Source organism: Carassius gibelio, chromosome B13 (assembly GCF_023724105.1).
Source record: "Carassius gibelio isolate Cgi1373 ecotype wild population from Czech Republic chromosome B13, carGib1.2-hapl.c, whole genome shotgun sequence".
In the NCBI taxonomy this organism is placed as follows: Eukaryota; Metazoa; Chordata; class Actinopteri; order Cypriniformes; family Cyprinidae; genus Carassius; species Carassius gibelio.
The window spans coordinates 5,894,257-5,908,824 of record NC_068408.1 but is presented as its reverse complement, the minus strand read 5'-3'; the positions used below and the strand labels follow the sequence as shown (position 1 = coordinate 5,908,824).

At 35.6% G+C, this 14,568-nt stretch overlaps 1 protein-coding gene across 2 annotated transcripts in view; it reads left to right on the top strand.

Annotated features, from left to right (window-relative positions):
* cdh23 (cadherin-related 23) overlaps positions 1-14,568 on the top strand; it is a 226,438-nt gene that overhangs the window by 66,340 nt on the left and 145,530 nt on the right. For both annotated transcript variants that reach the window (XR_008156620.1, XM_052573041.1), the window contains exons 7-8: positions 12,258-12,452; positions 12,549-12,677. Coding sequence is in view for 1 of the 2 variants with exons in the window: in XM_052573041.1 (XP_052429001.1) it covers positions 12,258-12,452; positions 12,549-12,677 (324 nt within the window). In the remaining variant the exon portion in view is untranslated. The remainder of the gene's footprint in view (positions 1-12,257; positions 12,453-12,548; positions 12,678-14,568) is intronic.

Sequence of the window (14,568 nt, the reverse complement as noted above, 5' to 3'; positions counted from 1 at the left end):
TTATCAGACTGTTTGACTTTTTTATTTTAGCCCAAAATAAAAATTGTCACTGTTTATTCTTCCTTCCAAATCCAGATTATTTCCTTTTTGAATTATGTTGCATGCTTTCTTCATGAATTTTCATTCTACTTTGCATATTTTCCTCATGCACAAAATACAGTTGTCAAGCTCCAAAAAAAGTCTCATGAAGGTACTGTCATATAGACTACTTATAACTTGACACGTAAAGACACATTGCACCAGTTGAAGACAATTAAAAAATGCTGAAACAAGAATGAAATTTAAAAAGCTACAGTGTAAAAATCTTGCCAGTTCCTCACACAAACCTATTAAACGATTTGGGATATATGTCACAAATCATATGAACCATTTTACCGTTGCTTTATAGTGCTCTTGTTTCGTTGAATGGAAAAGAGCTGAGACATTCTGCTAAAAAGTCTGTTTTTTTTTCTTGGAAGAAAGAAAAAAAAGGGTGAGGGAGAGTAAATCATGACAAAATTTTCATTATCATCCTTTCCCTGTCTTTTCCGTAGCATTTCTGCACTGTGTTCATCCCATGTGTGCATCTGACCCTGGCTCGCTCCCGCCGAGACACAAAAAATAGGATGAATGAGAGAATGAAAGAGTTTGAATGATTGAGGCAGAGGAGTGGGAGATGGAGGGTTTTTCTTTGTGGTGTCCTTGTGCTCTCGCCATGAGGTACCCAAATACCATCACTTTTTCTCTTTGTGCATTTTGTTCTCTCTCTCTCTCTCACTCTTGCTCTCTCTCTCTCTCTTTCTCTCTCTGAGTGACTCTCGGCCTTCCAGGCTCTTTCTTGATTATCTTTCTTCTTAAATACACAGCAAAGACCTTTGGTGACCAGTCAGCCGTGAGCTGTATGTGTGTGTGTGTGTGTGTGTGTGTGTGTGTGGAGTGTGAGCTGATTAGATAGTGTATTTTTCTCCATACCTCTACAGATTGAGAAATACTCTATTTACATGTGTTGCTCTTTAAGATGGCATATGCTATTGGAGTTGTGTGTTACAAGCTCAGTGTTCATTCACACAAATACATGGTCTTTGGCTGTCAGTGTACAAGGTTAAAAGTACAAGATCAGTTTGTATGACTGAGTGACTAAAAACCATCCATTATTTTTACATCACGTACCTAAACATCAGACTGTGTGTTGGATGTTGGGTATGTATGCATAATAAGTTAGTTATTACATTTATTAAATTAATATATATCATTGATTTATTTTAAATAATTATTACATTTAAATCATTTGAAAGAAATAAATACAAATAAATAAAATGAAACAATTATATTTATTTTAAATTATTTATTGAATGTATTTAAAATAATTTGTATTATATTATATTATATTATATTATATTATATTATATTATATTATATTATATTATATTTAATAAATTATAATAAATACATTTAACTGGTAAGATTTGCTTACCTAAAGCAGTTTTTCAACCTGTCCTCCAACCAATATGCCCGTATAGGTCGTTTGTCCAAATCCCTGAAATACGGCCCATCAGAGCATATACTACAATTTCGCCCCCATCGGAAACAGGACGTTTTCATATTAATGTTTTGTACTCTTTTATTTGCGTTATAATTCGGGTTTCGTGTAGCTCAGTTGGTATAGTATTGTGTTTTACGACGATATGTAGTCATGCGATCATGGGTTCAATCCCAGAGAACGCACGTGCTCATAAAATGTATATGCTCTATAAATCATAATTTTGCATAATTTATGTTAGGGGTATGGTTTAGCGGTGGGTTTAGTAATATTTGAATGAACAAGCCACTTAGTACAAACAAATGTACAAATTACTGTGAGAACAGTGGGTTGCACTTTATTTTACAGTACGTGTACTAACATGTACTTATAGTGTACTTACAGTGTATTTCTCTAAGAAAGTTCTGGTAACCCTAGGTAACTACATGGGGTTTAGGGGTAGGTTCAGGGATGGTACCTAGTTATTACATAGTTATTGTAATTACTATAATAAGTACATAGTATGTACATGAGGAACAGGACTGTAAAATAAAGTGCTACCGAACAGTGTAAAAAGTCCACACGTTGCATTTAAAGAAACTCACGTTTTGATTGGTAATGATGTTATACATCATTTCATGACGACTGATGCAACACAATACTGTCATTATTTTTACACCCGCTAGAGGGTGCTTAACTTTAAAACGTAAAAATAGGTTGTAATAAGGTGCTTGCACAAACAACCTATATGGTCGGTTTTTTTTGACAGGCTCAAAAATGATCTTATTTGTATTTGTATAATTTCAGAAGACTTACATGTTAATCATATAGATAATTTTTTTTATAATAATTAATTGTTTACTTATCCTGCTTTAATAAATTTGTGCCTGCAATAATTTTTATATGTAAACCCTTGTTTTAAAGTCTCCAGCAGTGATAGAAATCCTTGTGTACGACATCACTAATTGTGGGTGGAGTTTCGCCGAGGTGCCTATGGATTGTGGCGTGACCATTGCATGCCTTTCAGTGTAAATTTTGATTCAGGACAGAGGGATGAGAGAGATGTGCAAACAACCCCCCCCAACCCCCCTTCAGAGCCATTTCCGTCTGGAAGAAGATGAGGAGAGCTGTTCTTCTGCTTCATTACTCTTCTTTCACTCTCTCACTTTCTCTTTCTGCTCAATTCTCATCATGGTCAGGAAAGTGAATGAGGACAAAAAAATGCACTAGGAAATGAAATATAAGAGTACGAACAAGAAAATTGAAAATCCGATCTTGGGCAATTTGGATGCAATGTGAATGAGGATGTGAATACCACTCTAATACTTGTTTCCTGTCTTCTTTCTTACACCCTCTGTATACAGTAGGTTTTACTGACAATTTAGATTACATTTTCCCCACAGACTCTTGCCATTTTTGTTGATGTGCCTTCCTTTTCAAGAAGAAGAGGTGTTTGAGCTCAGTGTGATTCTGAGTGATGTTTCTAGTCTAAGTGCTGATGCGCAGGAGGCCGAGCTGCTTTGTGTCGTCTGTAGTCGACAATCAGCTCCCTTGTTTTGCTGATGTTAAGGGATTGTTGTCCACAGACTGGGTTGATGAGTCCCAGAACTGTAGTGTCGTCAGTGAATCTTAATGATATGATTGTTCCTGTGTTTGCCAACGCAGTCGTAGGTCAGCAGGATCCACATCAGTGCTACTTATGGTGGGATGAAAAGTTCTGGTCTGGATTTTTAAAAGCCTGAGACCTGTTGTTGAGAAAGAACAGATGATGAACAACTGATGTGGTCAGTTCCAAGAGAGGACGCTTGTTAATAAGGGTCTAGAGGATGAAGGTACCCTGAACTAAAAGCAATAAACAACATTCTGATGAAAGACTCTTTATTTTCCTGGTGCCTGAAAAAAAAGGCAGATGTTATGACATCTCTGTCGGGAATTTCAAATTAATTTGTGTCTGATGAACTACAGCCCTGTGAGTGAGTGCCACAAAATAATGTAAACACTCACACACACACACACACCCACACACACACACACACACACACATAGAAATAACAACACATAGATTTAGATTAGGTTATAAATAACTTAGCTTAATAAATATAATAATAACTATAATAATTTGAAAAGTGAAAGTATTTAGATATGGAAATAATTTACAATTCTAACATTAACTTAAAGAAAATGCTGTAAGAGTATTGTTCATTGTTAGTTCATAATACCCAATGAATAACCAAAAATTAATTAATTTAACCTTATTATAAAGTGTTATCACTGTAGTAAGGATAATGTTTTAATTTATCAGTAAGTTTTTGGCTCATTGGCCATTGAAAACACACACACACACACACACACACACGTCTGTGCGACTGTACTGTTGGTGTGAAGGGCGTTGTGCTTGTGTTCAGGTTGGATAAGGTGTTAAATAATTGATTAGCTCATTTCAGCACTGATATATGAGGTATCTCTCTCTGATGGATGACGGTGGAGCGCAGGACGTAAGAAAGATACTGATGAGAAATACAAGTATAGAGTTTGGTAAATGATTCCATTTTTCAGGGAGGAATAGAAGAGGATGAATCTGTGTGAGTTTTCTGTGAAAAAAAAAGAGCCACTTGGATGCATTAAAATGGTCTCATATCATCACCATTTACCAGCTTATAGTTGTTGCTGTCAGGATGAAATTCCACAGATGTTTATTTCATTGTGTTATTTTCATAATACCAAACGAACAGATTGTGAACAAAGGGGATATAATCACTTGCATAATTTCCCTGGCTGATGTAGGCGTCAAATTAAAACATATATGGTTGCATTATAATTTGCATAATTTGGTAAAAAGTATCTTCCCATGCCTCGTCAGAGCCTTTGAAGGGCAAACTACTGTCTGTCCTTTTTTGTCAATCCTCTTTAAACTCTGACAGTTTGCAGTGGAACCTGATCAGCGTTAGCTAAAGAGTGCGAGTGATGAGTGATGCGACGGATGAGTGTAAAGACTAGTTGTTTATTTTTCCCAATCATTTTTTTGTACGAAATAAAAAGGTTTGGGGTCAGTGAGATATACACTTCTGTAAGATTAGTAAGGGATCAGTAAGATGTAATGTTTATTAAAGAAGTTTCTCAGGCTCCTCAAGGCTGCATTTAATTATTGTAAATTAATATTGTGAAATAGTATAGCAGTTTAAAGTATTTTTAAATAATTTAATGATTTACTCCTGTGATGCAAAGCTGAATTTTCAGCATCATTACTGTCTTCAGTGTCACATGATCCTACAGAAATCATTCTAATATGCTGATTTATAATCAGTGTTGGAAACAGATTTGCTGCTTACTACTTATTGGAACTTGTGAAACTTTTTTTCAGGATTTTCTGATAGATATAAAGTTAAAGAGATGAACATTTATTCAAAATGGAAATCTTTTGTCACAGCATTTGTGTAACAAGAGCTTTTAGTGAATTTTCCAAAAGCTCCACTTTTTAAACGTCGGACATTTAGAAATAGCAATAAAATGCAAATATATTCCCTAAAATACTTGATGGCTTTGTATTATGCAGGAAAGTTGGCAGCCCAAGTGAAGGAGAAAAAGAGAATTAGTTATAGTGTGAAAGTCAATGAGGAAAGTGACATTACCAAGCTGAAAAAGAGGAAAGGAAAAAAGCGGAGGGAAAGAGAGGTATAATCATGAGACCTGTATCTGGCGTAGAGTGGGCGTTGGAGTCCGGTCTTTTAGCGGGCGTAGCTGTAATCAGTAGTATTGTTGGCAGCGGTCGGACGGCTCTGCTTGTACCCTGCAGGGGTTTTACAGCTTTAGGCTAGCGCACTGCATGATCCTGCCACCGCGCCGCGTCAGCCCTGTAAATTAGCCTTTTACGGCTGGAGCCAGCCATACTCACTGTGGACCCCTTCCTCACCTCTTCTATCACACAATGTCTCTATTAACCCCCCCAATCAATGAAAACCTTCAGTGCGCCAGCTGCTCTCAGCCATCTAGTCCTGCTCAACCTGGTTAAACTTTAACTTTCTTCCAAACCGGTATTCACTCCCCCGCTCGCCCTCAACTCTGAAAAGGCCAGCTTTCATATGCATTTCACAGTGTATCTTTAATCAGCCCTCTTCACTTGCCAAAGCTAGGCAGGAACGAGCTAACGACAGGACACGCTGAGAGCCACGTTAAGCGGCTAAAATACTTGTTATGTTGTATTAAATGTAAGACAATAGCTGGCTAAGCACAAAGGTCTTTACTGTGTTTAACACAATGTCGGCGAACAAGAGAGTATGATTAACTTGTTCGAGTGGATTGTTAAGAAATACATGGCATAAAATGATTTGCAGCAACAATGTGTGATAAAGTCTGTTATTTTCAGTGATGGTTGGTGATTTTCTGTAGCATGAGCGACTACCTAATGCAGACGATGAAGATCATGTAAGCACATTTAAGCATGAAAAATATAATTGTTTCTGTTAATTACAGTTTTTTTTTTATATACCTAATTGGCCTTTCAAAATTTAAATATCTCAAAGAGAGGAACTTTTGAAAAGAACATTGGACTAGGGCTGGACGATAAACCACATTCGATATTTAATGCGCATCTTGCTAGTAAAGCCAGTGTTCTGTTGATTTGTCCTACACTGTCAGATTTTCCTACCTCCAACTAAAACAGTGGCTAGTACAATTCGACAACAAGAAATGCTACTGTAAATTTATGGTTTATTAAAGTCTGCACCTACCCCAACCCTAAACCTACCCTTGCAGTAATGCAGATACATTAAATATTGTTGTTTAGCATGATAAAAAGGATGCAATATTGATGTGAGTATGTGCAGTAAACCCTGGTAGGAAAATCTGAAAGTAGGATAAAATGTCAGGACACCGGTTCTGTAATCAGAGGTAAATTTCCATCACCTGCGTGCTTTCACATGGAGCAGCATTAACTACACAGAACTGTTGTTCACTGACAAGCTGCGTGAAACATGCGCAAAATATGAATGTGGTTTTGCGCAGCTTGTCAGTGAAAAACGTTTCTGTGTAGTTAATGTTGCTTCACCTGAAAGCCCACAGGTGATGGAGATTTACAGCCCTACATTGGACATTTACATTACTTAAATATTTACAATATTTTTTATTTAATTTAATTTTATCAATGATCTTTACATACAAATTGGTCTTTTAACATTAAAAGCTTATTTTAATAATTTTTAAATAAAGTATTTTAAAATACTTTATTTGTTCTTTAAGATTAAAATATCTCTAAGAGCCATGGACTTTTTTTTATTACTTATACATTTCTATTTATTTTATTTTATTTTATTTCGACTATGGAAAGCATCGATAGATAGACTAACACTGAAGTCCAGGCACTTAAAGTTCCTGCTTCTGGTGCGAATGTAGCCATTATAATGGCCCTAGGGACAAATATAGTTCTCGAGGGATCACCTTGTTGGCTATTTCCCGTAACGGAGCTCCTATTACTGCTCGGTGCAAAAGTCCCTATACAGCACACATTACAGCTGTTCTGGTCAGTCTTTATAGACCTCCTTGACAGAGACTGGTCAACCTCCAGTGATTTAATGCTGTCAGTAAAGTAGAGATGTAGCACAGTGGGAGCTCAATGACTTCATTTGCTTATGTCTTTCTGTTGCATCAGAGTAATTATCTCAATGGAGAGTGTTTAATGCACAGGCTAATGGTCAGTGAGGCGCAGTGCAGACCTCAGAGGGCTACTGGATTTAGACCATAAACTGGACTAAATGGTCTGTTGTGTGGATTTAGTAAATTTAACTGACATCTGCATTATGTTGTGAGCAATATTTGTCCCCTTGCAGAGTGCAGAGTTTCACTTTTGTGCTTGCCAGGCAAAAATTGTAGACAAGGAAGCTACTGAAAGTGGCATTTTGTAATATTTACAGTACTTTACTGTAAGTGTTTACGCAGACATTTTACTGCACATTAAATAGAATTGTAGGAAAAACTTGATGAACACTGATGTGAGAATAGTAAGGTTTAAGATTAGATTGAAGATTAATTGGATTACTTCACAAAATGTGTGTGGATTCATTAAGTCAAATTTGCCTCTTAATAATTATGAAGCAAAACACCAGGATATGCAATACTGTCATCACTGATTGGTTCAGAGCGACAGGACATCTGCTGCATATTCAAACTCCAAACTGCATGCATTCTATTTAGCAGCAGATGTTGAAAGCTTAACTGTGAAAACACAATTTACCACAAAATGAGTGATGAATTTGCCTTCATTTTACTGTCTCATTGTGATCCTAAAACAATTACTGAGAGAGCGGCGTCCTTGATGTTACAGATGTTAAACTGAATTTGTTTTCTTAAATATTTACATCTAAGTAAGCGTAGTTAAAAAAAAAAAGTTATGTTGCATGATGTTTTTTTTCATTTACATAGAAAGTTCAAAAGAACCATATTTATTTAAATAGAAATCTTTTTTATCATTAAACATTTTTTGCAATCACTTTTGATCAATTTCATACACAAGTATTATTTTCTGTAAATGGAAACCCTGCGATAAAAAGACAAAGTCTTATTGACAGATATTATCTTCTAGAGTTGTACTTGAGATCCTAGCTTATAGACTGCCATAATTTTAACATTTTCAGAAAAGCACTGAAAATAATTTTCCTCTCTCTGTAGAGGATATAATTTATGCTGATTTGCTACTGAACTCTTGATGATAAGGACAGAATTGAATATGACAGAAAAAAGAACAGACTGAAGATGATGGAGGAATCCCTGTGATCCTAAACATTTCTAGTTAATTTGTCTCCTCAGAGAGTCTCTGGGAAGACGTCAGATTGGTTAATGAGCTGATAAGGGGCTTGTGATCATTTAGAAATATGATAATAGTAATTATAGAGCTTAAGAACATGTTGAACAGAGTGTGTAGTTAAAGTGTGGATGTGTGTCTGCACAGTGATCTTCAGAGAAATGTACTGTTGCTTACTTTAGTGTTTGTTGTTCAAGTCTCAGTGTGAATTTTACCCCACATCTCACTCTGAATCTCACGTTGAATGAATAGTTTGCTCAAAAATGAAAATGTGCTGAAAGTGCCCATCCAAGATGCAGATGAATTTGTTTGTTCATGGGAACGGATTTGCTCACAGATCGCTTGCTTACAGTACCAATGGATCCTGTGCAATGAATGGGTGCCATCAGAATGAGAGAACAAACATCTGATGAAAAACATGACAATAATCTACAAGTAATCCACACAACTCCAGCCCATCAGTTAATGACTTGTGAGGAGGAAAGCAGTGTGAAAAACTTGAAATCATTGCTTCAGACCAAAATACAAATCCGTAAACCATAAAAATCTGGAAAGAAAAATGCATCCTGTGGTGTCCTCTAACATCAAAATCCAGCCACATATTCAGTTAGAAATGTTTGAGACTGTAACAATGCTTGAGACAAATTATGCTTGATCTGTGCATATTTCTCTCCTGATTCGGATGAGTTGACTTTTTTCACTGGTGAAAGCAATATTATGAATTATGGACATCATAATCAAGGATTTGTTGTTTGAAACGTGCCGCTTTTAGCTTCACAAATTGAAGGACTGGAGTGGTTTGAGTTATTTGTGGATTATTGTTATGTTTTTATCAGCTGTTTGGAATCTCATTCTGATGGCACCCATTCACTTCAGAGGATGCATTTGTGAGAAAGTGATGTAATGATTGATTTCTCCAAACCTGCTCTGATAATGAAACTAAATCATCTGCATCTTGGATGGCCAGAGGCTGATTAAATTTTCAGCAAATTTTCAAAGCTGTTCATTTAAATGTATACATTTGGCAGATTTTTTTATCAAAAGGATCTTTCAAGATTCGCATTTGATCACTTCATGCATTCTCTCTGAATCAAACCCATGTCCTTGGTGTTGCAAGTTCCATGTTTTTTCTGTCTGAGTTACAGGATTGGTTTGATCTTAATGTAGGTTTTATCTTAATGTAAGCTTCACTCTTTTGACCTTTTACCCTGTATCTCTCTTATTCCTGTGGTGTTTTTGTGTAAACTGATTTTTCATTTGCTGCAATGTATATGAGGCAGAAAGCTAATAATAAGTAGCCTCTTTCTCTCCTCCCATTTCCCTCTTTCTGTCTTCCTGGTTTGGGAATAATCTTCTCTAACATACTGCAGTTGAAAGAGGCTGGGGAGTCCCTGCTGTATTTGAGGTTTTTAATACTATTAGATATGCCTCTCTCCCACTCATGCATTCTTTTTCTTCCTTCATTCTTCTTATTTTATATTCTTGTTAGGCTTTTTCCTAACCTCAAATGTTATATCTGAATACAAAATTCTTACTCAGATCAACACTTTCTTTTGCATAGGGGGCTGCTAAATATTCAGATATGTTTTGTCATCAGCATTCTGTACACTTAAATTAAAAACAATTTACAACTTAGATACTGTATTACTAGTAAATTTCACAATGAATTACACAATATGCAGTATATGTAATTTTTTTTTATGTATACGTGATGTAAAATGCCACAGACTCACAGTAAAAATCTGAATGCAGTTATTAAATAGAAAAATAAAATAAGGGTTCCAGTTTCCTCAGCTGACCTAAAGCGGTTTGTCTTAAGGTGCGTGAACTTTAGCGAAGAGGAGCTGAGGTCAGACGAGCTGTGAGAGTGTGAGAGGACGTTATCAGGTCGAGGCAAGACAGCAAGTTAGAACTCACTGTCCATATCTATCTTCATTCCTTCCTATGATTCCTCTTTTTTCTAATCCTCTTTTCTCTCTCTCTTTTATCTTTGTCCTTTATACCTCTCATGCTTTCTTTCTCTCCAATAGTTTATCTGAATCTTTTCTAATCCTTTCTTTTCAAAGGATAGATATCTCCTGTTTTATTGAAAGAGATAAAGTGGGAGTGCTTGGAGAAGTACAACTTCTTTCTCTCTTGAAGGATCTGGTTTACTGTTTGGGAATAGGAAATGTTGATTTTTCACACTTTTGTTCTATTTTTTTGTGGCCTTGGGATTCTGGGAGTATTGCAGTGACTTTCAGCTTTATGTAAATGGCATATATAAGTAAATATATGTAAATATAATACCGTATATAGGCATAAATAATGCTGCTGGCTGTTTAATGTCAGCTATTACTCTCCGCAAGAGTTTATGAAGTTGCCTTTCCTGTTTCATGTACTGTAGACTTTTGTCTAGTGTAGGCATGTGTAGATATGTTGTATTTAAGGAGTGTGCATCTGAGTTTCAGTTATATGCATGGGTGAATTTCATTAAATGTCAAGAATGTGTCTAGGTCATATTTTACCCTCAAATCAAAACATAGTTGCCTTATGCAAGTACCTTTATGCAAAAAATAATAAAAATAATAAAATTTGTATTATTATATTGTAAATGACATGTCTTTGTGAGATAAATGTTTACATGTTTAAAATGCTTTCTAAGTCATAAACATCTTAAAGATATCTTAAATACATTTAATAAATGTCCATTTGATATCTGTACTGCATATGAGGAAACAATAAAATTTGTTTTGCAGTTGCAGATGTAACTGCAGTCATCAAATAGACGGATTGTAATGTCAGTGTTTGAAAGTGTTCGGTTTTCTATTGTATTTACTTTAACTTCTCAGGTAACATCTCAGTGGAATTATATTTAAGATGTGGCCAAAATTTCAATAACAAAAGATTTGATTGTTTGATCAGAATTATTGCTCCTATTACCCTTTTGTGACATACAATTTGCTTCAGGTAAATCTAAAGGGCAGTCATCGGTCTCATTAATTTAATATTTGTTCCAGAGCAAATACTGTACCTGTTTTCATGAGTAAGTCAAGACTTTAATATTGAAAGAGACTGGAACAGTGTTGTAAACAAACAATTTTTACTTTCAACAACATATTATAAAATGGAGCCAGCTGCAACTGAGCAGTGCTGGCATAAGAAATTACCCTTAACAGATGAAAGGATAGTGCGACAAAGATATCGCTTTCCTCAGCGGACATTCAAACTAATGTTTTATTGTAAATATATTTTCAATGAAGCAACTTGATATTTTTACTAATTCTCGAGTGACATTTTAGAATTAGTTACAGAGACTTGGGCTCAGTTGTTAAACTTTCAACTTCAGATTTGAATCCGTGGTGGAAGGCAGTAGTTCTGCACAAAAGAGGGCTTTTAAAGACTCAGTTGTTGTTTCTTGTATATTTACACACTCATGCCGTCAAACTGTTTTATTAATGCAATATCACAGTCATAGCAGTGCTATATAGCTGTATATTGGCACGGCTGCCTTTCGGCCATAGACACAAGGCTGCACAACTGTTTAAATATATAAATAAATAAATATATATGTATATGTGTGTGTTTGTATATATATATCTTTGTCATATTATCTATGGCTTTGTTTTGGAGTCAAAATGTTGTATTTTCACCTATTTTGATTTTTCACCCCTATAGACCACGTCCATTAAGATATTGTATGAATAATGACTTAAAACTTTGAGAGAGTATGAAAATGCTCCTCCAGCATTTTAGTCTGTGTGTTCTCTCTGATGCTGACTGACTGCATCATCTCAGAGACAGCAGTCTGTCACTTACTGACAGGTGAAATGACCGAGACAGGAGCTGTCACTCATCATCTGAATCTACATAACCACAGCATTAAATAGTGCTCATTATGCAAGTTCTTTCTTTCTCATGTTAACAGCACAACTTTGTATATATTTAATAACATGTACTGTATCATTACTGTCTCTGTGTGTGTAGAACACTCCAGTGGGAACGTCTGTGTTCATGGTGAATGCGACAGACCCGGATCAGGGTGCGGGTGGCAGTGTGCTCTTCTCCTTCCAGCCTCTCTCTCCGTTCTTCTCCATTGACGGGGCCAGAGGAATCGTTACTGTGGCGAGAGCGCTGGACTATGAGACGACAACTGCCTATCAGCTCACTGTTAATGCCACGGTTAGAAAACACACACTGAAGAGCTCTACACTGTGGAATTATTGAGTCAATTCCAAAGAAAAATAAAACATGTCTACTTGTTTTTCTCTGTAACAGGACCAGGATAAACGCCGTCCTCTCTCGAGTCTGGCAAATTTGGCAATTACCATCACTGATATTCAAGACATGGACCCCATCTTCACCAACCTCCCCTACAGCACTAATATAATGGAGGACGCACCACCAGTCAGTACACATACATATACATTTATTCTTGCTTTGTAATGTGCAGCAGTATTTAGATGAGTGGATCTTACAAAAGACCACCATTTTTAGACTGCATTTTCTGTTTAATTGAATTTGTAATTTAACACATAATTTTTTAATAGATTTATTTATTTAGACCTTTTTGTCATGATAACTAAGGATGGTTGTCTATGTCTATGTAATTTAATTGATTTATTCAGAAATAATATTTCATTTTATTATTATAATTTTTTTTTATTTGTTTGTTTGTTTATACATACTTAAATACACTTACTTTTTTCATTATAGTATTATTTTCATGACAATTAAGGAAAGGTCCCTCTCAAATTCTCTAATAACTTTAATGTGTTTGTAATTTGGATTATTCTCGAATGCAAACATAGAAATGTCCTGGACTTTGATCCAAATTATTTCATGAATTATTTCAAATTATTTTAGCTTCCTGCATAGACTGCATATTTGGGCCTCTTAAGCATAGGTTGTAATTTTACAAGGTTTTAAGATAAAGCTAGATAATTCTTAGATAGAAAACATAAAACAGAAATATATATATGTATGTAAAGACAAAGGAGTACACAAGTAAAGTAAAGATTTTTATAAACAGAAAATGTTCCAGGGAATGAGAGAGAGAGACGGAGATAGTTTGGCTGACAATGAATGATATAATGTGTGTTGAGTAATTAGACAATAATTTTGAGAGAAGCAGCCATTACACCTTTGAACTCTTGCTGGAATACTCGTGTAATTACAGTGATAGATACATACTGTGACCTGCTCAGTGTGAGAGCCCATGAAAGGTCATTCAGCCTGAGATTCACTACTGGCCATTTGGTCCCTTGTTGGTTTACTGTGTTAAACACACCGCCACAGGCTCGGACGATGTGTGTGTTGGATGTGTGTTTGTGTGTGTTTCTGTCTGTGTGAAATCAAGTGGAAGTAAGTACATTAAAGCTGCCTTTACAATAGAAGTTGAAGTTTTATCTTAGACACAAAATAGTCAATTTTCTTCTCCACTAAAACAATTCTGCCAAAATAAACCTAAGCAGTTTTACATAGACCAAAACCAGAAATCTCTCCTATGAATAAAATATGTATTTCAAGCTGAATAAAATGCAGAAATGTGTGAAGAACAATAAAGTATAAAGTAAAGAATTACATTTTTGTTGCTTATAAGGCAGCAGTGTACTGATTTTCCTTAAAAGAAATTGAGCATCGCGTTAGTTCAGTCAGGCCACGTTAGTCACGCTTGCATCAGCTGACAGTCAGCTGTTCCTGACGAGTACCAATCTAGTCTTGACACCTATCACCTGCGGTCTAAATTCCCAATCTTCAGTGTCTCTTCCATCGCATTGCTGCTTGCAACCATCCTCCAACCCCAACTCCACCAACTGAACCTGTAATTTGTTTTAACTTGGAAACAGTCTCTCATATTTTGTTTACAACTCACGTAATCGTGAATTGTAATTTTATATATATGCTTATAATGTTTCTGTTCTGTACCCCAGGGGGGTTTGTCTTGCTACTCTCCCTGCTCTGTCCAAGCATAGCTGCATGGACAGGCGTGTGGAGTGTTGCCCAGAACATAACCATACCACCAACACTAACCGTATGCAATTATAATTGTCATTAAATATACAGTACTTGACGGAAGTGGTTCTGATTAAAAAAAAAATATATATATATATCAGTACAGTGCTGCCTTATAAGCAAAATAAATAAATAAATGTCATTATGTTAAACTTTATTTTACATTTCTGCATTTTATTCAGCTTGAAATGCAAGTTTTCAGATAAGGAAAATCAATACAGTGCTCCCTTATAAGCAAAAATAAATATATTTTGATATATCAATTTATAGGAAAATAACTCTA